This window comes from Manis pentadactyla, chromosome X (genome assembly GCF_030020395.1).
Source record: "Manis pentadactyla isolate mManPen7 chromosome X, mManPen7.hap1, whole genome shotgun sequence".
In the NCBI taxonomy this organism is placed as follows: Eukaryota; Metazoa; Chordata; class Mammalia; order Pholidota; family Manidae; genus Manis; species Manis pentadactyla.
In genome coordinates, this window is record NC_080038.1 from 127,405,338 (window position 1) to 127,430,613 (window position 25,276).

A 25,276-nucleotide genomic window follows, 5' to 3' on the forward strand; every position below is an offset into this window, starting at 1 on the left:
AGGAAATCAGGGCTGAGAAAAGGGTAGAGTGGCAGATTCCTAACCTCACAGCTGAGCACCAGTGTACAGCTGTGCCTGAGGCCAAACCATTCATGGATCTTTCAACTCTTTGACTTAATATGTGTTCTTTTTCTTAAAACAACTTTATTTTGAATTCTGTCACTTTTAATCAGAAGAACTCTGACAAATACACACCCATATCCCTATAATGCATCCCTATCCCCATTTTATTTATGCTAAGGATCATTTATTGATAGTAGCTTATGTTTTTTTCCTCAGTGCTGTAGGGATTTTCCCTCCCATATTTACTCTTCTTGTCTGTTTTACTTTGGAGCCACACATGAGAAATTAACTCACATCTTGTCTGTTGATGCTGTTTGTTTTCTTAAGTATTGCCTTGTTTCAGGAATAGTCAAAAGGGGCATTGTATAGAAGTGAAGGCTTGGTGATGGAAAAGAGAGAAGAGGTGATATGGGAGAGAAGTTTCAAAACCTTCCTGGGAGACCTAGAAGACCAAACAGAAGGAAGGGCATTCAGTTAGGAAGTTACTGCAGTTTTATTAGGAACCCTATACCCTCTCAGTGCTCTAGGGGATATGGCAGGACCACAAAAGGAAGTAAGTGGGTGATACAACATGGGAGGCTGATCCCTAGGGAACTGTGGCCCCAGTCTTGCAAGTGGGATTCTTGTGTCCAAGCTTAGCACAAAAGTAGAAAGTTCATCTGTTTTTATTTTAATTGCGGAAAAATATACATAATTTACAATTTACTGTCTTAAGATAAATGGATAAAGAAAAGGATAAGAAAAGGGGGTGTGCATATGTACACACACACATGCACCAAAATACTTCATCCATAAAAAGAGAAGGAAATCCTGCTATTTGCAACAGCATGGATGGACCTTGAGGGCACTATGCTAAGTGAAATAATTTTGACAGAGAAAGACACTGTATGATCTTGCTTATATGTGGAATACAAACACATTGAATTCATAGAAACAGAGAGGAGAATGGTGGTTGCTGGGCTGAGGGGTGGGGAAATGGGGAAACATTTGTCAAAGGGTACGATGTGAAGTATGCCATGGTGACTACAGTTAACAATATCGTATTTATACTTAGAAGTTGCTGTGATGGTAGAGCTTTATATTCTCACCATAACAATGACAACAAAATGGCCATTTTGTGAGTTGAAGGATGTGTTAACTAACCTTATTGTGGTAGACATTTAGCAATATATATGTGTATCAAATCATCAGATTGTACATCCTTTTTTTATTTTGCTATCATTAATGTACAATTACATGAACAACATTATGGTTACTAGACTCCCCCTATTATCAAGTCCCCACCACATACCCCATTACAGTCACTGTCTGTCAGTGTAGTAAGATGCTGTAGAATCACTACTTGTTTTCTCTGTGTTGTACAGCCCTCCCTGTGCACCCCCTACATTATGTGTGCTAATCATAAAGCCCCTTTTTACCCCTTAACCCTCCCTTCCCACCCATCCTCCTCAGTCCCTCTCCCTTTGGTAACTGTTAGTCCATTCCTGGGTTCTGTGCTTCTGCTGCTGTTTTGTTCCTTCAGTTTTTCTTTGTTCTCATACTCCACATATGAGTGAAATCATTTGGTACTTGTCTTTCTCCACCTGGCTTATTTCACTGAGCATAATACCCTCTAGCTCCATCCATGTTGTTGCAAATGATAGGATTTGTTTTCTTCTTATGGCTGAATAATATTCCATTGTGTATATGTACCACCTCTTCTTTATCCATTCATCTACTGATGGACACTTAGGTTGCTTCCATTTCTTGGCTATTGTAAATAGTGCTGCGATGAACATAGGGGTGCATCTGTCTTTTTCAAACTGGGCTGCTGCATTCTTAGGGTAAATTCCTATGAGTGAAATTCCTTGGTCAAATGGCATTTCTATTTTTAGTTTTTCAAGGAACCTCCATACTGTCTTCCACAATGGTTGAACTAATTTACATTTCCACCAGCAGTGTAGGAGGGTTCCCCTTGTCCACATCCTTGCCAGCATTTGTTGTTGTTTGCCTTTTGGATTGTGGCCATCCTAACTGGTGTGAGGTGATATTTCACTGTGGTTTTAATTTGCATTTCTCTGATGATTAGCAATGTGGAGCATCTTTTCATGTGCCTGTTGGCCATCTGAATTTCATCTTTGGAGAACTGTCTGTTCAGATCCTCTGCCCATTTTTAATTGGCTTATTTGCTTTTTGTTTGTTGAGGTGCATGAGCTCTTTATATAATTTGGATGTCAACCCTTTATGGATATATCATTTATGAATATATTCTCCCATACTGTAGGATGTCTTTTTGTTCTACTGATGGTGTCCTTTGCTGTACAGAAGCTTTTAAGTTTGATATAGTCCCACTTGTTCATTTTTGCTTTTGTTTCCCTTACCCAGGGAGATATGTTCATGAAGAATTTGCTCATGTTTATGTCCAAGACATTTTTGCCTATGTTGTCTTCTAAGAGTTTTATGGTTTCATGACTTACATTCAGGTCTTTGATCCATTTTTAATTTACTTTTGTGTATGGGGTTAGACAGTGATCCAGTTTCATTTTCTTGCATGTAGCTGTCCAGTTTTGCCAACACCAGCTGTTGAAGAGGCTGTCATTTCCCCATTGTATGTCCACGGCTCCTTTATCATATATTAATTGACCATATATGCTTGGGTTTATATCTGGACTCTCTATTCTGTTTCACTAATCTATGTCTGTACCATTTTACATGGCTACCAGCAATGCACAAGTGTTCCACTTTCTCCACATCCTCACCAACACTAGTTATTTTCCATTTTTTTATTATAGCCATTTTAGTGAGTGTGAAGCAGTATCTCATTGTAGTTTTGATTTGCATTTCTCTAATGTCTAATGATCTTGAACATCTTTTTGTGTGTTTATTGGCTATTGGTATATTTTCTTTGGAGAAATATCTGTTCAAGTCTTTCCTTTGTCTACTTTTTTATTTGAGTTGTTTTTTTTTTGTTGAGTTGTATACTACCTTTTAATCACTATGTTATGTGCTGAAATGTAGTAATGGATAGAACACAGACTCTGTCCTCAAGAAACTCACAGGCTAGTAGGAGAAGCAGACAATATTCTCATGCAGTGTGGTAAATCCAATGAGAACTGTATGTGCAAGGTATTACAAAAGTTTCAAAGAAGGGTACACCAGTGGGAGTGGGAAGGAGACATGGAAGTTTTCCTTGGGGACATGGTACTTAAACAGTCTCAAAGGATGCTAGCTAGGCAAAAAGGGGGAGGGTTGACATTCCAGGCAGAATGAAAAACCATGAGCAATGCCTTGTAGGCATGAAACAGCAGGGTGTGTGCTGGAAACGACAAGCATTTACCTGCTGTTGGAGTAGCAAGTCCAAGGCAGGCAGTGGCAAGAGGTGAAACTGGAGAGGTAGACAGGGACTGGATCGTGCCAGATGTCATAGGCTATTTGTAAAGTGTGCTTAAGCTTCCTCTTAAGAGCTGTGGGAGTCACCAAAAGGCTTTAAGCAGAGGAGTTACGTACAAACTTGTGTTTTGGATCAGAGCTTCCCGATCTTTTTCATGTTACCTCACAGTTTACATAGCATCATAATTTTGTATGACATTCTGAGATAGGTAGATTTGCAGTGGCATGCTGCTGCTGAAGGCCCAGGCCCAACACAGCCCTCCCAGGAACTCAGACTGGGAAGTTGTTTTTGGTAGATCATTCTGACGGTCGTGTGAAGAACAAACTGGAGGAAAATGGCACTGGAGGCATGGTGTCAAGTTAAACTAAGCAGGTGTAGTAGGGATAGAGAAAATAACTAGGAGATAGAATTGCTGGGACTTGATAGATTGGATATGGGGGTGGGGGAGGAGGCGTCAAAGGTGATTCCCAGGTTTCTTGCTTCGACAACTAGGTCGAGGAGTAGCATATTTGGGAGGAAGATTGTGAGTTTAGGGCTAGATGTAAAGATTTGATTTATATTGAGATGACTGGTTGGAGATGCCCCACAGAAGATCATTATGTACTTATTGGTTCTATTGACTATGGAGAATTGAGCTTCATAGACCAAGGATCTAGTTCAATGTGGAAATTCTTATACCTTTGAAAGGAGCCAGGGGAATGACTGTACCAGGGATCCACCCCCTTTGAAAAGTTTCCCAGCCCACAGCCTTGAAAAGGCAGCCTTTTGTATATGCCACGTGACTCCAACATTTTAGCCATGACTGAACGTAACCGGATGAACATCTCACTCACCAAATTCTCTCTCATGAGAATCAGGCATTGAGGCCCAGTGACTGAGTGAATGGAGGAAACGAAGCTTGAAGGTCAAATAGATCAATCACTCTCAATTGTGACCAGATTATCAGAGTCATTTGGAAACTTGTTAGAAATACAAATGCTCATACTTCATCCCATATCTACTGAATCGGAGACTCTGGAGTGGGTCCCAGAAATCTATATTTTACAAGCCTTCTAGATGCTTCTAGTGTGGGCTATCACTGAAATAGACTCTTAGGATAAGACTACCATTTTGGGAGCACCTCTGATCACCCAAGTCCTGATAAGTAAACAAAGCAAGTTGGCTTACAGAGAAGCAAGAGACCGGAGCAGAGAGAGAGAGAGAAGCAGACAGAGAGAGACAGAAAGACAGACAAATGGACAAAGACAAAAGCAGAGAGATAGAGGGAGAAGAAACAAGTTACCTGACAGCTTTCCCATTCCATGAGGCCGTTATTCTTCTTGCACTTGGAATTTATTAAATTTCCCTGTATCATTACATAAATCCCTTTTATTTGAATGAGGCTTTCCTCTTCACAATAAAAGTGCTCTGATTTCTTAGTTGATTATTTTTCCCAAAATTTATTATACATTTATTGTGTGGATACTGTTCAAGACATAATAAAAGATACCAAGATAAACTAGACCTGGTTCTTGTGCAGTTTAATGGAGGAAAAATAACGACAGTGTTAGAAGCATTGTAGGGACTACTAACTTGAGACTGTGTGGTAAGCACTAAATAAGTATTAGCTGCAGCTCACTGATATTTGGTAAGGCCAGAGAAGACCTCAAGGAAGAGTTGATAGTTGATAGATACTTTGAATGATGAGTTTTCAGAGAAGAGTAGGAAGAAGGGAAGCTGTTCTAGGTGGAGAGAAAAATGGCACAGAGACATGGGAAACTAACAAACTCTCAAAATAAGAGACTTAATTCTCCTTGTTGAAAGTAAGGGAAGAGTCTTCTCCAGCACCTTTCCCTTTTCTTACAAAAATTCTTTGTCCTTTTCAAATGTATGCAAATTTTTATAATGGGTGAATAAGCTGCTCACTAGTCTCCCAACTCGAGAATCTTTCCTCCAGAATCTGGGGCCATCTCTTTGAAATGCAAACATCAAGGTTGATAGAGCCCCAGCTCTCAGTTCCTGTACATTGGAGGACGGGGCATGGGAACAGCTTAATTTCCTGGGCAGCTTGCTCCAATTTGCAAAACTATCTCTTGTGGTAAAGATTTGAGAAGTTTCTCCTATGGATAAAGTCAACACATGTGTTCTCCCCAGTTATGATGGTAAATTTAGGTTGAACTGTGAATGACAAATGATGCTGTCAAGTCCTCTTACTTTAGAACTAATTATTGTTTATAGTGAACACTTTATCAGGTGTTCCTAGTATAACCCGTGGGTTCTATCTGCTTGGCTACATAAGGGGATGAGATTTCTGTCTGTCTGCAATCTCTTGTAGGTTGTCTATAATGTGCATCACATGCTGTTTTAGTGCTTACTCAGTAATGAAAGTTGTTTCCTTTCATTACTTTTTTTTATAGAGAGGATTTGGGGGTTGGAAGATCTCATTTTCAATTATATTACCCTAACAGTGGTTTGGTTTGTTTAAAGTGTACAGGTTACAGCAGTCAGGGGAAAGGTGAAGCTACAGGGCAAGACTCAGGCCAGAGCATGAAAGAGTGGGCTTTGTTGTACAGTCAGTGAGGAATTAGAGAAGATTTTTAGTCAGGGAAGTGCAATCATCAGTTTTGACCTTAGAGAAACGACCTGGCAGCAATGCAGAGGGTGGATTGCAAGGAAGAAGGGTCAGGCAGCATGGCACTGAATGTGGGCACAATAATAAGTTTAAAATACTATTTAAAAGTTTTCTTAGTCTGTTATTAGTCAAAGGTCATTCCCTAAGCCCCCTAACAATATCAAGATCTGTTTTTATTTTTACCAATGGGACATTTCTCCAGGATGTGGAGGGCACAGGACGATACTAGGTGTGGCTGTATATCTGATACTTCGCCATTTTTCCTGAATGGTTTGGGTATTCTGCTGGCCCCACAATCTCATCCCAATGACTCTTGAGGTCCCAACCACATTCCTGATCTAGAATATTTCTGATGCTGTCCATCAGGAGAAAGGAGCTGTTTATCACAGTGGCCTCTACCATTGGCTGGTGCTCAGTTTATGGTAGATGCTTGATATTCAGTGAGGTCCTGTACACCAACTAAACTGAGCTTTGCACAAGTGCCTCATTTATGAGCAGCCCTACCTGGAGCTCCAAACTGGGACCATGATTGCCTGTGAATTCAGGTGTTTCTAGTATAACCCACAAACAGATTCCTTTGACATGGGACATTGGAAATAGAAATTGACAAGAAGCAAAAGTTTGAATCGACTACACATACATTTATTGAATTGTTGATAAAGGCACATCAATAACCACTTACTATATATATATATATATATATATATATACATACATACGTATATATATTTATGTATATATATATATAATTAACACAGATATGATTCTCTTTTAACTGTCAAGGTTCCCAACAAAGACTTGTTCAACTCTTCAGGTTATGAAGATTAAAGGCAGTCTCAGTCCAATCCTATTTCCCCCACCCTCCTTTTGAGACCCACATTGATTCTCAACAGGTTAAGCACCGTCTTCTGCAGCCATGAGTCTCTAGAAGCGTGCTGACTGCAGAGACTCCTCAGCTTCCTTTTGCATTCTCTCAAGGCCAGTTGTGAATGAACAAGTAGTCTGCTTTCACAGGTGCTCTTGCTTCCGCTGTTATTCTGTGATTTTTCACCAGTCTTTCTCTCTTTGGACATGTATGCAATGCACTGAATCACTTATGGGAAGAAACCTCCCTCTCTCTCATCAGGAAAACAAAAGGTATTTTTTTTTTTTGCATCTGTGGTACAAGATCTGTCCTGGGTGCCCTGCCTGACTTTGCACTGTGCTCTGTGTCCATGCACAACACAAAAATGTGGGCCATACCAGCCGGAACTTCCTTCTGAGACTGATTGCTGCATGTGCTTTGGAATGCTGTGCTTTTGCTCTGGACATCTGTTTGTAAAGGCAGAAATCAGACCTGTTCTTACAAACCTCACCCTTATGTCTGGGTGGCTACCCACTTCTGTCATTGGAGCTCTTGGATTTTATTCATCAGACCCCACCCCCCTGCCTAAGGGAGAAGTGTAAATCTAGGCACTGAAAGGAAGATCTGGGAGCACTCAAATAGCCATTTCTAGCACAGGAAAGAGTCAAGCAAAAAATCAGAGCATGTGTCCATCTGTTGAGTATTAGCAAGTCCAGGCATTAGACTCCTCCAGAAATGTGAACCTGTTATCCGGCTTATCACTATGGCATGCTCTCTGCTATGGATGCTGACCATGTGAGTGGATTCTGGGCTGTGGAATTTTGGGATGTTCACTAGCTAGATGTATTTTAGGCCCTTTATTATGTCAACTTTCCTGACAGTAACAAAATGACAAATCTTCCCGAGGTGGTGAATGACTGTACCACTCATGCCAGGATTCAAGTGCCTAGACATTTGCTGCAGTAAGACGTATCTCCCTCCTCTACCGTGTGGCTGTCTGTGACCACTGGGGAGTCATGCCTTTGAAACTGCAAACACTCCCGGGGCTGGGGAGAGGCGGCACCCATGCAGCGCCGCCAGTCTTGACCACCACAGTGTGGCTGCTCTCCGTAGCCTGCGGTGCCTAACAGTAAAGTTCTGAAGGAGAAATGTCCAGACCTACCTGCAAAGCAGGCCTGGTAAGTTGCTACCTTGGGGTTTCCAGATGGCCAGAGGCCACCATGAGAAATGAGGAAAGGAGGGGCTTAGAAGGATGCTGGAAAAAGAGGTTGAAAAGTACCAAGGAAAACTAGGTTTATATCCAGTTTTGCCTGTGGGTCAACTTCCTTCTGTCCAGCAGAAACTCTGTTTTGAGGATGGTTGGGAATACCTGCCTTGAATTCTTACCTGTCATACAGCAGCTTCAAAGAGAAAGACATAAACTAAATTCTGAAAAGGTCAGAGACCTCTTACAGATGTCTATATACTGAACTGGTTTTAGTGCTGGGATTATCACAGACTCACCGAAACATGTAGAACACATCCAAGGGCTCAAAGTCAGCTTATCAAGAAATGCCACAGTGGGACCCACACTTACAAATGGGAAAGCAGGGCTACATGGGGCAAAGGAGCTAGTAGCTCTGTGATTCGGCTGACGCGGGACCTCCCCTCTGCCCCCACCCCCACCTCGCTCTGCTATAGACGCATGAATAATACTGCCTTCTGTCAACCTCTCATCCAGAGCCTGTTCCCCGCAGTTTTCTATCAGCTCGACTAATGAATGGTGACCTATATGGGGAAGTTCCTGATAGTGTTCTTAAGTATTTAGAGATCTGACAGAATAAAGCATTACCAAGTTACATTTGGCTTTCTTAAAGAACAAAAATTATCTTTTCATTCTTCTGCCATTTGTTGGAGAAAACCAATTTTAAGTGAGAGAAAACATTTTAATGGAAAAATTCATGCATCCCATTGTTATGAAACCATTGATGCTCAACTTGAAAAGAATGAAATGAATGACACTGGTTTCCTATGTTACACTGAAGATGTCTCATAGAAATGAATAACTGGAATATACAAACTTCTAATGATGTGTCTTAGATATGCCTCAGAATTTCTGAAGCACAATAGAAACTGATGTTATCTCAAAATTTTTATTTTTTTTGCTGTAGTTCAAATGTGTATTTCTTGTGTTAGTAACTTCAATATTATAAGAATAATACACATAATACACTGAATGTATTATCTATATAATTCATAATACTTTAGGTATACGTGGAAGTTTATTCTGTGTGAAATATAACATTGAACCAAATCATCAATCACAAATGTTTTATCTTAAAATTACTAAATATAATGATTAATATGCTAGAACATGAATAGCTGCTAAGTAAACTCTAAATTGTGCAAATATGGATTCATAAAAAAGACATAACCAAGAAATTTACAGGTTTTATTAAAAGAACCAAAAATGAACACCATAGAGATAGCATACTAAAATGAACTACATAATGCACACTTCTAAACCCAAATAAGCAGAACAGCCCTACAACTTGGAAAAGAAACAACAAAAACATCAAAGTATCTGCCATATTTACAGCAGTTCAGGGAATGGGCTATTGAATTTTGGAGGCACAATATTATAGGAACAATTGGTATTTATGAAATATTGTGGCCATTATTTAAATCTATAATTGTACAGGGCTAATAATATTACCTGTGGATATTTTTCAATTGGCATTTTCTGCCCAAAATATGTACTTCTATTTTCTACACTACACCGAATTTTTATTATATGAATGCAAAAACATTAGCCCTTAAAAAAAAAAGGGTACATTTAGGAACATCTTTTAATCTTAAATTATTTCATTTTGGGGCTTGATAACAAATATTTCATTTTCTAATAATTAAAGCAACAGTGACAATAGAGATTTATTTTGAAAAGGGCAACCCCAAAATCCAATGATAGGATGGTCTATCGTCTCTCAACTGCTAGACACACAAGACAGCAACAAAATAATTTGGTTTCTGTCATTAACAAACGGCATCTATACGGAACCACGCAGTTCTATGACAGAAAAATCTTTGTGTGTTTTGTGAGAAAAAAGCGCTGCTTAAAGTTGGGTTACTTTTTTGGTCTTGTTACAGAGGTATTTTTTAAATTAAATAATATGATGTAGAGAATGACTGGCAAGGATTTTTGGAATAACTGCAAATAAGTGTGACTTATTTCGCAGCAATACATTTTTTCCCCTTAGGTATACTGTAACTGAGGATGGGTTCTATTTCAAGACAATATTTCTCTGGAATAATCCTGCTTTGGTGTATTAATTGGTGGTTCCCTCCCAGGCAAGGACAAGTGGAGGGGCTAGAAACTGTATGAATTAGTCAAAGCTCTTTCCTGGGCTTAATAATAGAGCTCCTTTTTTGGCTTCAAGTTATTCACACTCTGCTATACCTCGTTCTCTAATTCTACTTACTTAAACACAACCACTATGTTTAAGCTCTAAAGAGTATGACCCAGTTGCTTTCAGCATGCACAACATCATCAATTAACTGCTTATTTTTCGTGATGCTTCTAGGTTTATTCTCTCTTATGGATGATTCTTCCTGACTTAAAACCTTTCTATTGACCTTATGAAAATATATTCTTTGGCTTACAGATTCACAAATGTTGACAGAAGAACACGGTTAAGTTGGGAAAATATGTTGGTGATAAGGTTGAAGTTGGAAGAATGAATGCTTACATTTGTTATGAATGGAAAATGCTGGTCAGATGTTCAGGCTGTTATTGTATAGCTGACTCTTAAGTAGTTATGGGCTGACAGGAAAAAAAAGAAATTTCTAACCAACTGGCCCTGAGCTATTAGACAACTGTAAGGCTTGGATGGCTTTCTTGGCTTTGGCTTAATTTCCTGTCCCTTAGTCTCATTAGTAAGTGAGAACTAATATCAACTGGCCCATACCATGACGGGCGCCTTTTCCAGGGCAAGGCAACATGTCCCAAGATGAGAAGGACTCCACACACAGTGGTGATCTATTCTTAAACCTTTCTAACCTTGACCTTTCCTAGGCCTCACTGCCTGGAGGCAACAAAAACTTAAATGGCGACCTGTAGGTGATGAGGGAACTAAACTTGGCAAAGATGACCTGATCAAAACATTCTTTTCCAGTTCGAATGTATGTAATATTTGGGCTAGTTCACTTCATTTAGTTAAAACAGTGAAGCACTTTCTAATCTGACAAAGGTAAGTTAGAGAACAGCTTCCATCAAAAAGGTGTGAGGTAAATAAAGCCATTTATAAACTTGTGCCAGGAGCATTTTTTTCCTTTGGTGGAGGGAATGAAATGCCCCATGCTGGCCACACTTAACTGTTATTAAATCTTCCAATGGTTGCCAGTTTGGTTTTGGGTTCGGGATCTTCAAGGGGCAATAGTGGTGAATGTTAACAATTTGTCACTTAAATACATATTAATTGATGTAGCTGATACATATCAACTGATAATTTTCTGTGAAAGGTGAACTCTAATATGATCATAATGGGAATATCCATCTTGCAATTTACAGGGTATTTCACTGCTTGTAACCATTGAAAAAAGGAAACCTCAGCCAGAAGCCTGCCTGTGTGTGTGTGTATGTTTAGCGAGGATTAATCTAGAAAGCAAACAATCTTTGCTACTGGTTTATACCTTTAGTCTTGTTCAGTGCTGTTAGCAAAGTTGACCGTTAACCTGTTATCTATCTTCTCTTGCGGTGAGCTTGCGGTAGCAATCTAGAAAACCTCCACAACAGCAAAGCAACATCAAGCTTTAGTTAAGTCTTAGAGCAAAACACCCCCCTTCTCAAAGCCTTACAAGTAACTCTCTCTTACTAACTTCTCCACTATTATCACAGACTTCTTATATTAAAAAAAAAAAGCTCCAAGGATTGCTTTCACAGACTATGTACATAAGTGCAAAAAAGGTGTGTCTCACACATCTGCACCCTAACTGAGACAATCAGTTAACTGCAGCATTTGCCTATCAAACACTGTGAAGGGGTCATTCCACAGTACTTTTGTGCATGGTTTTACAAACATGAATTAATTTCAAAATATGCTTTCACCGTTCTTTTTTTTTTTTAACCAGAACACCAATTTAATTAGGTAATTGGGGAAAGCATCATGGCACATGTTATGTAAGGAGGGAAAGTTGAAAATTTGGTGGACAGATATGTATGTGGGATGGTATTGAGGGAAAATGTTCATTAAGCAGTTTTGGCTTTCGCCATTCTTAAATCCTTATTTGGATATATATGTGTAAATATGCAATTCAGAAAAGAGCATTTTTGTGGCTACACTATGCCATTTGAACAGAGTGGCTTTGAATAAATCAGATTATGAAAGAAAGGTCAGGTTAATGTATTTTAGATGTGACAATTGTGTTTTGAAGTCTAAATACTGTGGAATAAGCCAACCACACAACAAATTCTATAAGCTATAAAGCCCAAATCTAGAATCCATGTGTGGTAAACTTTTTTATCTAAACGTCACACAAGGACACACATTCAGCTTTCACATGAGAATTAGGGATTAAAAAAAAATCCACCATATCTGTTTTATGAATTTTGAGCTATATCTGCTACATGCCATACTGTCAAAAACCACATACAGTTTACAAGTAAAATTTTCACACACACAGAATACATATCTAAAGGTAGCCATGTTGTAGTATTGTTGCTAAGGCAATGACTAAATATAATTAGTTAAAAATTACTTTTTGTTTATAAAGTTTGTTCTTAACTGTGAACTGTAAAGAATAACTATGAACTATAAATCTTGTCATGCTTCAGTGTCACTTTAAACCTATCTAGGCAGATTGAATAATGTAGTTAAGTCTTAAACTTTCTCTAAGTCTCCTTCAAAGTAAATCCATTAATTACATACATTAGATATAAAAACGTAATAAAAAAACCTTAAAAACCAACAAGAAAAATGAAAACATTAGCACCAATTAGTGAGTTGGTGCTGAGAACCTACATTTGTAATTATAGCTACAGTTTGATTAGGCTATCAGCTAAATTTGCAATGAAGTTATTATACTCTTCTACATACTGTTTATTCTATCACTTTCGACAGGCACCGGTAAATTTAAAACTTAGGCCATTATCTTCCTAAATATACTTAACAGAATTGGGAAATCATAGTTCCCTATTTCTATTTCAATGTATGTGAAAATGTTGAAGAGATAAAAAAGAAAAAGGAGTCCAGTTTCTAATCATTCTGTGCATCACAGCCTGCTCTTAACGACTAAAATAACTTGGAAAGCACACAGCTTCCCTTTACCTCAGAGCATCCTCATCTACACTCTCTGAAGGAGTGCGGGGGAGAACCAAACAATATTCCAAGTAGCACATGGGCCTTCCCTACACATCACCTAGTAAGATACAATGCCGATGTTGTCCTGATTCAGTCATTCCTGTGCTTACTGGTCATGCCATTAAAAATAGAGTCAAGTTGTTAAGATTAATTTAATTTGGTTTCTGCTGATGGTAGAGAGGAGCTCTTGCTTTTCCAAAATTGGAGAGCTGGTGAGCTGAGGCTGCTCATTAGTGAACACAGCCTAGTGGTGTAGGACAACACTTACGGCAAGATCAAAGTGCTTTAGCATGTTCAGAAACAGATGCAGAGGTTTGATGGAGTAGGGAGAAGATGGCCTTGCACATCATGATTAACTACAAATTAAATCTAGACAAGTGAAATGAAATGCAACAGCTGGTTGTGGAATCATGCTCCAATTGCAAAAGGAAATACTGTATTTAAATAGCAATTTTATGAATACATTTAATTTTAATTTAATCTTAATCCCTTTTTTAAATGTTATGGTCATAGTGCTTTTAAAAATATTGACACTACTAAAACCATCTTAGAAGATAACTTTTAGATCATTTTCTCTGTATACATGATTTGTTTTATCCAAGTTTCAGTACTCTTGCATATTTTTGCAAAAGGCTGATAGAAATGAACAAAAACAATTTTGGATAAATAAAAATAGAGGCCCTTGTAAAATACAAAGTTTATAAAATGTTAACTAAGAATCACAAGTGGTTAGAATTTTATATATACAATTCATCTAGTAAATCGCTGTTTAGAGTCACTGATTAGTTTTGTGACTTCTCTTGTCAACTGAAAATTTATAGTCTAATGACTTAGCTTTCTTCTTTTCTTTTCTTGAATAAAGATAATTTGAATAAGTCATTGCACTAGTCCAAAGAGTGCTGTCTTAAAATTGCATTTTTGTCAAAATTATTTTGCATCTGGTCAAAACTTTAGTGCCTTGAGTTTTCTGTCTTGAAATTCATTTACTTTTTACAATGCCAACAATATCAAATACTGTGGCACCAAAAATACAACTAACCCTGAATATCCCTCACTGAACCTCTTGCTAAAATGTAAGTCATTATTAACATCTTCCAGTGCTTAAAGCAAAATGAAAACAGCTGTTATGTAGGCTTATTGTCTATGTAGATCTTCATCAGACGTTTAAATAGTTAAAGGAGACAGTTACATCAAAATGTCAAACTACACAGAAATGCTCATTTTGCACTAAAAATGTCTCTTTCTCCTTTAAGGGATATATCCAGACTTGCTCAGATGCATTCCTTCCTGGATTCGTGTGATCAAATCTGCCCTTCTGGAAAGGCACTGGTACAGGTGATACAGAACACAATTCCATACACAAGTAACTCCACAAAGGCATACTCCAGTTTCTTCTCTAATAATGTTAAGATTAGGGGAAACAGAAATTGAGTGATTCAAAGAATGAACAAGTAAAAAGTCAGGACACCTCTTGTTCTCTAGCTCCAGAAAATACTGGTAAGATGATAACAGCTCAATACAAGCAAGAGCAGTTAGAAATCACTGATGACCATGATCTGGATGGATAATTATGATCAACAGGATATCAACTGCCAAAGAGCTAATTGTGCGGTTTTGTATTCTGGGCTAAATTGCCCTGCTTTGGGATGGAGTCTCAAATGTTCTAAAGCACAAATAATGTGAAACAGAGGGATGACTGGGAGTTGGGAGGTATTTCTGGGTCTGGCTGCCACCAACTAGACTGGTAACCTTGGGCACATCATAAGCCCTTGGCCTCAGTTTCACTGACTGTGAGAAGGTTTTGCCAACTCCATTGTTTTGTGATACACACACTACTTGCCCACTTAAGGTATCCTAAATCAGATTTTCTCTTTGCTTGTCATTTTCATGAAGGAGAAAACAAACCTGTTATACATATCAAAGTTGATGAATGTATACTTTGTAGAGGAAGAATACATATTTAGTAGAAAACATTGAATCTAAGTTCATTACAAAATATCATATGGTTCCACCACTTTTAATAGTAACTGTAATAACTGAGTACAGTGGAGGTATGTCACATACTATAGTAATTACTATTATACCTGATTGTAAAATTATTTCATAAGTATTAATAAAGTGAGTTCAGCTCAGCTCTGTGGAGTAAAGCCAAGCCACTCTCTCTTGTCCAACAGGTGCTCAAAACCTCTCATAATTTTCAAATACATACCAAAACAAAGAAATCCAAACAAGCCAAAAAAAGAGGCTTGGTTATGATGTGAGAGACTCATTAATAAAGTTTGGGAATGGCAACACTTGACATACATCACAGGTGCCTGCTCCTTCACTGAAGTGTTTAACAAAAATGGAAACTGAGTGCAACTGAAGGTAAAGACAACTGTGGACATCCTTCCAGAACTTTTAAATAAATGAAAGAATAATGTTAAGTGCCTCCCTACCTCCCTCCCCACCTCCGCCATTTCTCCAAACCTATACTCAGGCTCCAACTGTGATCAGTAGAACAGATGGTCCATTTGGGGAGGAAAGGCCTCACTTGGAAACATTTTTCTTTCATCCTGTCTTTTTCTAGGCTGCGTTTTATTATTCAAAAAGTTGTCTAAAGACCATGAGCCATTTGCATTTGGAAAATGGCACTTGTATAAAAGGTTATATTGCAATGGTTTTTACACCATTTCCTCCAGTATGTAAAAACCTCTCCATGCCCTCATCTCCCTGTTTTATTTATAACTTGTATGTAGAATACCTTCAGGCTCCCAAGTTCCAGTTTTCAGCTGAAGTTGACAAATGGCTCAGCTTTAGATATTCGACCAGGAGACAGGATTCTTGAGCCACAAAAAATATAATGGGCACTTTACATGATTTTTAGTATATGTGCTAAGAAATCCATTTAAGGGTAAATTTTAGTCATTCCAGCTTTTTGAGGAGTGAAATTAGTGGTTAATGCTTTAAGAAGTTGTCTGTTTTTTGCAGTATTTATTTCTCACAAAAAATTTGGTAATATAATTGTATTAAGCAAGGTCAGATCTGCAGGTAGAAATTACACACATGCATGTTTATGTACAGATTTCGTGCACATTCAAAAGCTTTAAATGTCTGCCCCAAGGCAGTTTAAATGTCTGCCCCAAGAAATCTACAGAAATATTCTAAAGAGACAGCATGTTCACATTAACCTTTGTTTTTCAAAATAATGTATTTTCCAAGCACACACAATTCTGTTTCCCATTAATAACATTTTACTTGAAATCAAACATCACACATATACAGCAGAACACCACAGTGTGGAAAAACTTAACTTTAACACATCATAATACACTACACTATTAAAGAAAATGGTATGGCTGTATTTGTTATACTCTGAAATCAACCCAATAGACTACTGTGTAAACAGTAGGTAACACTTCAAAACAGAGCAACGCTTATCCACTAAGAAAGCACAGTAAACCAACAGTCCACTGGAGATTCAGTCAGCAGAATGGTTACTAGAAAATCTCAAAGAAAAATGTAACAAATGGCAAAATTTTATTGTTGTGTTCTACCTAGTAATTCAATTAAGATAAGTGGTAATTTTTGTTTTCTATTCATGTTTTGTTTTGACATCTACATCGATTGTTTAATGCTTTATTTTTTATCCGAATTATTTGTTGTTGGTATATTTGTTTTAATATATCGACTGCACCATGCTTATTGTTGTGTTGGTAGAAGAGGACATGTGATAATATATATAGAAAGGCCATATGGAGGTTCTCCCGGAGAGATTCTGGTACTCAGTAACTCTGCTGTTCTGAATTTCAACTGAAAGGGAAAAAAAAGAAAGAAAGAGTGAGAAATACTGAAGGGTTATTACAGTAGGAGTCAGGATACTTGGTTCCTGGTCCAGTTGTGTGTGTGAACTATGCCAAGAGAGTCCCCACTGTGAATTTCATAGTCTACATGTATGAACACGGGGCTGTTGGAAATGGTCACTGAGAAAGTCATACAGCCTGAGCATCTATGGTGCTCATTAAGTGCTAATGTACAAATCTACCTGAAGTTAATGGAGATGCACTGAATTGTTTATGGCATCATCTCTACAATGCCGAAATTTTTGACAAATATCCACCCATCCATCTACTTTTTTCAACAAGTATATATTGAGAAAACATATCTGATACCAAACAGTTTGAAATATGCAAATATTAAACACACCCCAAATTTTTTATCTGCATGTTTTGAAGCCATGAAGAAAAGTGTAAGTGTGAAATCTAAGTATATAGTATTTTACAAAATTACATTTTTGAACGCTGGAGAAATTTTCAACATGTTACGTATTGAAGTGATTATGGTGTGCCAAATACTATGAGTTGTCTAACGAAATCAAGCAAAAAGGAATCCTGATTCCCAAACGTGTTCTGCTGGAAAGTTAATTGTATTTGACAGCTTTTGTTTACCTTAATGTAAAGCAGCCCATGAGAATCAGAGAAGTGTTTGCAAAACCTGTATTTTCATGTTTGGTGCTATTCCCAAGTTGCCACTATCCCAAATGATACCCCTGAAAGCGATTGCAATTTACAGCTACTTCAGTTATTCCATGGACTCAAAGGTGCCTTTTTAAAACATTCCTTATGATTGGAGGGACATACTTATCTAATGTACAGTCAGCTATAGACTCTGTCTAAACAGTTAGTATTCTGGGTCTGTGTGTTCTCAGCAGGAAAGAAATGCTAGCCAGGTTCTGGGGAACTAGTTCAGAAAGAGAATAGAACCATTGCCTCCTTTAACCAAGTCAAACAGCCTGCTTGTGAGAACTTCAATTTTCAAATATTAATTATGCAAATCAGAATGGGTACACTTTTTAATAAGTCCCTGTAATTAATTAATTAAGATATCTAGGAGTCTTAAGTGGCTTCAAAAGTCACATACTGCAAGTGAATGATTGCTCAAATTAAGTGTGTATTCCTTATAGGCTCTGAAGCATGCAAAGAGATCAAAGGTGAAGGGGGGCAACTGAACAACAACAGAAATTGCCAAAAAAGCCATGATTTGAATGAAAATAATAATTACATTACTATGTCACTCAAAATTCCAAACAGCTGGAGCAATTCAAATAGACTTACATGAGAAGCAACACAAAGTGGCAGATGGTAAAAGCACAGTTTTCTGTGTCATAGGAGAAACATATTGCTTACTGTCTTTAAGATAATCGTTTCAATCAAATTGTGACAAATTACTTTGTTTTACTTCAATTTAAAAAAAGACACTAGAAAAATGTTAACAAAATTCAAAAGTGAGCTGTGCCTTTGGCTAACAAATCACATCCCCTTAATAATAGGAACAAATTTCAGAATTTGTAAGGTCATTAGGAAAATACGGTATCAGCTCTCATTTTCATACAAAAACTGTCATATTTAGTTTTCACATTTCAATTTGGAAAATTTAGAATGTTTAAATCAAGCTCTAAGTTATAAGCAGTGTCTGTTAATGAAAAATCACTACCAAGGCCTTAAGCAAACTCAACTGTGTAAATAATGGATATAACCTATAAATGTTACTTATATTAATATTTAAAGAAAACTTACTGTTCTACTGGTAACTTCTACATCTGTGAAACAAACATGCTCCTATTCAGTTCATCTACTGATAATGGGGTTATCTACAGTAGTAAAAAAGATTTTAGATTAAAATAATTTCTTGATAGAATTCCATTTATTCTGTTTGGTCATGGTAATTAACAATCATAATCAATTTCACAAAAAATTTTAGAGTACTAACCATATGCGCTAACAGTTAATTTTCCAAAGCACAGATGAGAAGAGAATGTGGTTTGTTCCCCTAACGAATTAATGCTCTGTGTGCTATGCGGTTATCGTACTGGTAATTCCAACAGCTGTGGAACATGCAGCCTTTAAGCATGGTTAGCACTTTAATAAGGCAAAATGGCCATAACATCGCACAATATTACTGCATGTATATCATTACAATTTCAAGAGTCCCCCCAAATTTATAATTTGCCTTGTCACTCTGCCTATAAATACCTAAGGGAAATGAAAATCAAAATACCACCAGCACATCTGATGTCATCATAAGAAGGAATTTCTGGTGTAATCTTGGAAAGAAATGTGTTATCTTGCTTTCTTTCCAGTAGATCTGAAGGTATACGTGATGATTGTATTACATGAAAGTTCAAATGCAGTACCAAACATGGTAGTAAAATAAATTGTCCTCTTGACCAACGAGGAAGCATTTAAAAAGTATTTAGTATATATATATTTGAGGATTGGTGGAAGCAACAATCATATATATGGCGTATCAAACGCAACATCTGGTAACTGATTAGAAATGAGAAAACTCTGCTGATTCATCTCAGAATGAACAGCAAAGCAGATACATCCCTCTAGAATATATAGAAAAATAAAAATTCTAAATGTAACAGCTTAAGAAACACACAGGAATACAGACTGATGTCTCTCACCAATCCAAAAAGCATATACTGGGTCTTACCGACATACTGCAGTTATCTAGGTCTGAACAGGTGAAGTAAATGGCCAAACCTGATTGCCTGTAGCGGTTGCAGCATAGGGAACGCTGGTAGCAGGTGGTGGTGCTGCAGGCATAGTAGCAGGTGTAGCACCATGCATCATGGGCACTTTCAGTAGGAAACCATGGAAGCAACACACGGGAGGGTGGAGCATTTATGCAAACATGACATAAACGGTGGAATGGAGCGTGGTAGGCATCACAGCATCAAGCCATGTCACATCATCATGATGGATTCGCCAGGGTGCAACATGCAATCAGTCAGTGCAAAGCAACACAGCATGGAAGAGGGGGGGAATTAAAAAGAGAAAAGGGGAGAGCCAGTTATAGATACCACTAAGGAAACCAAAACCATTCTCAACATTTAGTTAGTGTTTTAGCAGAATCACATCATAGTTGACTTAAGAGGCCAAATTGTCAGGAGGAGTTACAATGGGTTTATATGACAGATCTGCTTTTACCAAGGCTATCTCTACAAATACCCAGCTAAGCACAGGTAAAGGGTCACACCCTTGAAATGGCAGTGGGGAACCGTGAATTGGCGCTTGGTTTCGCTAACTTACAGACATGAACACTGTCACTAGATGGCAGGTGCAAAGGGACAGTTACATGTACACGTATCTGATCTGCATGCAAAGAAGTGGTAGTTTGAGGGGTGGGTATGTGGTAAGGGAGCAGATATGAAGAATACATTGGACTACGCATGCATAAATACACCTCTGACAAATCCCTTGGAAACCTGGGCTATTCACCAAACACATGGGGTACTTCATAGTAAAGGAAGTCTTCACCACAACTACTACAGCAATGATGGCTACCAGCTGCAGCATCCCTTTCAGGATGTTTTCTCTTTGCCTTTTCTAGTTTCCATCTCATTTTGAAAGCTTTTTGGATGCTTTTCTCATTCTAGCAAACCGAAGAATTAATGTGTGAATGGCAAGGTAACTTGCCATATAATGATTTACATCTATATCAGTTGAACTCACAGCTTTTGAAAGTCTCAGAGAAAGCAAATGGTCTGGGGAGAGGAAAATCAACATATGCAATGTCGCAGAAACCACCAATGTGCCCCAAATGGTGATTCACAGAAATTCTGTAGTTACCCCTGATGCCTACATGTCTATGTCCAGCGATTAATTGCCTATAGGCATCCCCTATTGTACCACATGCCACTTCTAAAAACACTCTTGCTTTCCCTTTGGGAGCACAGCTACTACCCAGGGAGCAGCACCACCGAGGCATTCAATTTTGCATTCTTACACAGAGTCTTTTACACAGAGTTAAAAGGACAGAGGAGCAGAGTCACAAAAGATAAAGACAGAGACACCTTTCATGGATTTGTGGAAGACTGTTCTCCTAATCATAGGCATCTAATGCTCCTGTTAGTATCAGTAGAAGGGTTTTGAATTCCCACAGGGGACAGCCAATCCCCCAATAAGAGATGTGCCCATCCCGCTACATTAGTGAGTGCAATGAGTATGTGCTTGTCACTTTCACCTTTTGTTTTGTCTCAACAAACCTGTGAGTCCCTTTTGGGATCTGTATCTACTCTGGTCGACCAATGGGATGGAGGTCAAGCTGTGGCAAGTCTCAAAAAAGGCTGAAAGGGAGCGGATTGGTATGACGTGCTGGGGTGGGGTGCGATCATTTCTCCCTGTTTGGGACGCAGCTACTTCATCCTGGTCTGTTCCTGGTGCCCTTGGGGACTGTAGGCACTGTGAACACCTCAGGAGTTCTCAAGAGGAAACAAATCACTTTCTTGTCTTCTTCAGTATCAGTGGTGTCCCTGTAGTTTTAAGGTGGCTACCATATTGTATCGGTGGGTAATTAAAGAATCTGTGTATAACTGGTTATTAAAAATCAATACCCCACAAGAGTTATTTTGAGATGATTCTGCTGTGCCTGCTTTCTGAGCAGGTGGTACTCATCCTAGAACACCCAGCATTCATCACAGAACACTACAGAATGCTCCAGCTTTGCCTAACTCACCCTTTCTCAACCTCTGAGTATTCAGTGATTTAATCTTGTGGGTAACTTTTTTTTTTGGAGGAACTGTTTTGTTGTACTTTACAAATTACACATTTGAAATATTTTATAATTTCCTGGTAACAGATGTAAAGCTAAGAACAAAACTGCCCATTCTGACTAGATAAGGAAATGTTTCAAAATATTTCAGCTGCAATTTTTAGGGTGAAAATAGAGAAATGGCGGGGTCAGTATTTGGCCACAGTGGCAACCCGCCCAGACTTGAGAGTGTAGGACTATATCCATGCACTGAGCCCACAAAGATGTGAGACAGACAGCATCATATTAACCCTTAAATACTCAGAAAATGTCCAGCCACATCATGCAGTTGCTCATCTCTCACACTCACAACAGAAAAATGCTTTCTTCAGATTAGAAAAAGTGAGAATTTTTCTGCAAAACCTACCAATACTTGAAGTGGGTGCCATGCACAGTACAGGCCCTATACACCATGCAGAAAAGCGTGGAAAGTAAAGAAAAGAGGTTTTTCATTATTAAATCTTTATAGATAGAAAAAATTTTTAACCAGAAAGATAATCTTTGCAATATTAATTTCTTAGCACATGCAAATCCAGTCATCTCCCTTGCTTACAATTACGGCTTAGTTTTAAGATCACAAACCCAGGTAATCAAAGTAATTCTTGGACTCTTAGGTATAAAAATGAACATTAATTTTTCTTCAAAGGAATTACCTCACTTATTTACATAGTTTGGAAAAAATATATCCTAAGTAATTTTTATCATGAAGGGGAGAATTTTAATTTATTACACATATTATTTTCAAAATATGCACCAGGATCTCGTACCTGGTGCCGAGAGTTCTATGTAGAGCATTCATCTATTATCACTGCCTCCTCCACCTCACAACTGAAGACTTGACTAGGAACATACAGTGAATAGGCTTTGCATCAAGAGGGGCTCTCAGCCTGACAGGTTTTATTTTGCTATTAATTAAAGGGCAAGAGAGTCTTCTAACATTTTTGTTTATAAACTTAGACTTTAAATGAGCCAAATCCAGCAAAAAAGTCTAAAAATTGTGATTTTTAAATCATTTCATGAAGAGCTACTGCACTTAGTAACTAGATAAAAGACTGGCTTTTGTGGCTTCTTTCAAAATTAATTAGCTGATTAATTTACCGATTCACCAACTTCTTTTTTCAAGTCTAGGTATACAATACTATGTGTTTAGTATGTTTATATAATTAACAAGTCTTTATAAATTCATTTTTAAAGCATGTAGTTTTCATCTAATGATAATTTCCAAACAGGGGCATTTATGATTCTAGGGAAAAAATTACTATACTCCCAGTGGGCAGTATTTTCAATTTATTCCTAACAGACTTACATTCTCATTCTTAAAGTACCAAATCACTGGAAGAAAAGTATTTTCCCTCATATATACTATTTATTTGAACAAAATTCCGGCTTAATGTTTTCTATTCAGTTTGGTGCAAAACTGTTATACTATTAAATATAGCTGAATGTAGGCGATAACAAAATATCAAAGTGTCAGAAAAATATGATAAACTGCTATTTTTTTTATATTATCTAGTTTAAGAGAAGCTAAAACCAACTATTTTATGTATATACTATACTGTATTATACTATTATAGCACTTTAAGAGTAGTTGTATTATAACACTGGCATATCAAAGATACAGACTACATATTTTTGCGATGCTAAAGCTGGGAAACTTTTTTTTTTAGGGCTGACCACTGTGTTTGAAAGTGATACCTAAGAGTCAAGGAATTGGTTTGAAACTGAACCAAGTGAATCAATCATACAAAGCAAAAATTAAGGAATGCTGAAAAGAAAATTGTTGGCAGTTTTTCCTAGTCTGATTTCAAACCACTCATTCTCAGGAATCATACTAAAACACTTGGTTCTGTATACCAGCAGGTCAAGTTTAACTGCCTTTGTTTATTTCCAATCAAAACACCTGCTGACGGTCCTCGAGGAAAAGCTCTTTGGCCACTGGTGCGCATCATACACATTCACAACATCACTAAACTCACAGTGCCCAGGACCGTTCTCACCTGTGGGGATATACGGTGGCTGCGGATGCTGCAGGTTAGTCAAAGGCTGTTGGCAGTGAAAAACACTGCGATTAAAGACCGGGGGGACCCCATTGGTGTTTTCAAGTGCTGATTCCTTTGGTACCAGTTGAAGCGCACCAGGCTGTAGGGCCTGTAAGGGAGGGATGGGTTAATAAATAGTACCAAAAAAAAGTAAAAATGTCCGCAAACCCAGCAAGCAGCAGTTCCATATGGTATGGCCCAGGAACCCTTTGCAAAGGGTATCCATCTGCAAGGTAACCAAATGCAGAGATGAGGCAGTTGCCTAGATAAGTACTCAGTCCAAAACAGAAGATAAACATACAGGGGGGAAAAAAGGCTTTCCAACTCCCCTAATTTAGGCAAACAACAACGGATTTCATCATTTGGCCAGGATTTACAGGAAGCTGTGAACAGCAAATAATCATTTAAAATTAACATCTTAGGGATGTTCATCTATTAATTTATTAAAATAAGATTAGCAGAAGCAACAGATAGAGCAGAAAAGAAAATTTTTGCCCTATAAATTCTGATATGGATCTCGGAGATAAATGGTATATAGATGATTAAACAAGTGTCAGTAGATCAGAGTCTGATACTGTAGTTCCATAAAACAGAATCCAATTTTTACAAGGACTTCAGGTTCAAATCCTATAATTGTATATTTCCCAGACTAATATGTAAGAAAAAAGCAAATGAATTACTACCCAACCCCATCCGTCTCACCCAGATACCACAGATACCAAAATGCATGTAATTCTCATTTATATAGATGCTGTTCATTTCAGTATGTACCACTTGTTTATAAGGTTTAATTCTAAAATGTATCAGCATTTTAAAATCCCCTTTTCATGTCTACAATTCTTTCAAAATCCCACTGTGCTTTGCTTATAATATACAGTCAAACTTGCCTCTGGATCAGATTCATTGGACAAGTTTGATATTACATTTTTTTTCATAGCAAAATGCACTTTACTTAAAAAAACCATGCCCCAGTAACAATTAGGTATGCTGCAAAATCTTAGACAGACAGGAACACTTGTGCTGAGTAACTAGCCTTCCACGTGACAAAAAGGAGCATGTCATGACCTCCTTATTCCTGTGGATAACAAAGGCCTAAAGGTACCTCTGTTTTCTTTTAGGAACTAATTCCAGTCTTTTTCTTTTAAATGCTTACAAGCTCCTTTCAGAGGAATCAACCTGAGCTATGCACAAGAACATAAACAGGATAAGAAAAAACTCTCTTTACAAAGCATTTCAATTCTGAACCCTTAAAAGTATAGGAAGCTTAAACTTTTTCGTGAAGCCTCCTTTGTTTAACCTTAGAGCTCAGCCAAATTCCTATGGGCCAATTTTACCTCACCACTAAGGCTCTATCAATTACTCAGAAAGAACTTTGATATTGGCATTCACAAGCACCAGTCGAAGTCCTACTATATCATATTTACCTCTCTACATGGA

General features: G+C 37.9%; 1 protein-coding gene across 12 annotated transcripts in view; it reads right to left on the reverse strand.

Moving 5' to 3' along the window:
- Nucleotides 1-293: 293 nt before the first annotated feature.
- The window catches only part of MBNL3 (muscleblind like splicing regulator 3), a 129,259-nt gene continuing 104,276 nt past the window's right edge, over nt 294-25,276 (reverse strand). For 5 of the 12 annotated variants that reach the window (XM_057495251.1, XM_057495252.1, XM_057495250.1 and 2 more), the window contains exons 7-10: nt 23,798-23,948; nt 22,168-22,203; nt 19,751-19,845; nt 9,306-17,015 (exon numbers count right to left, since the gene is read on the reverse strand). In XM_057495251.1, coding sequence (XP_057351234.1) covers nt 16,905-17,015; nt 19,751-19,845; nt 22,168-22,203; nt 23,798-23,948 — 393 coding nt within the window. In that variant the 3' untranslated portion in view covers nt 9,306-16,904. Of the gene's footprint in view, nt 506-9,305; nt 17,016-18,778; nt 18,853-19,750; nt 19,846-22,167; nt 22,204-23,797; nt 23,949-25,276 lie in introns of those variants that run through there. The other 7 variants (XM_057495254.1, XM_057495255.1, XM_057495253.1 and 4 more) reach the window with 7 other exon arrangements.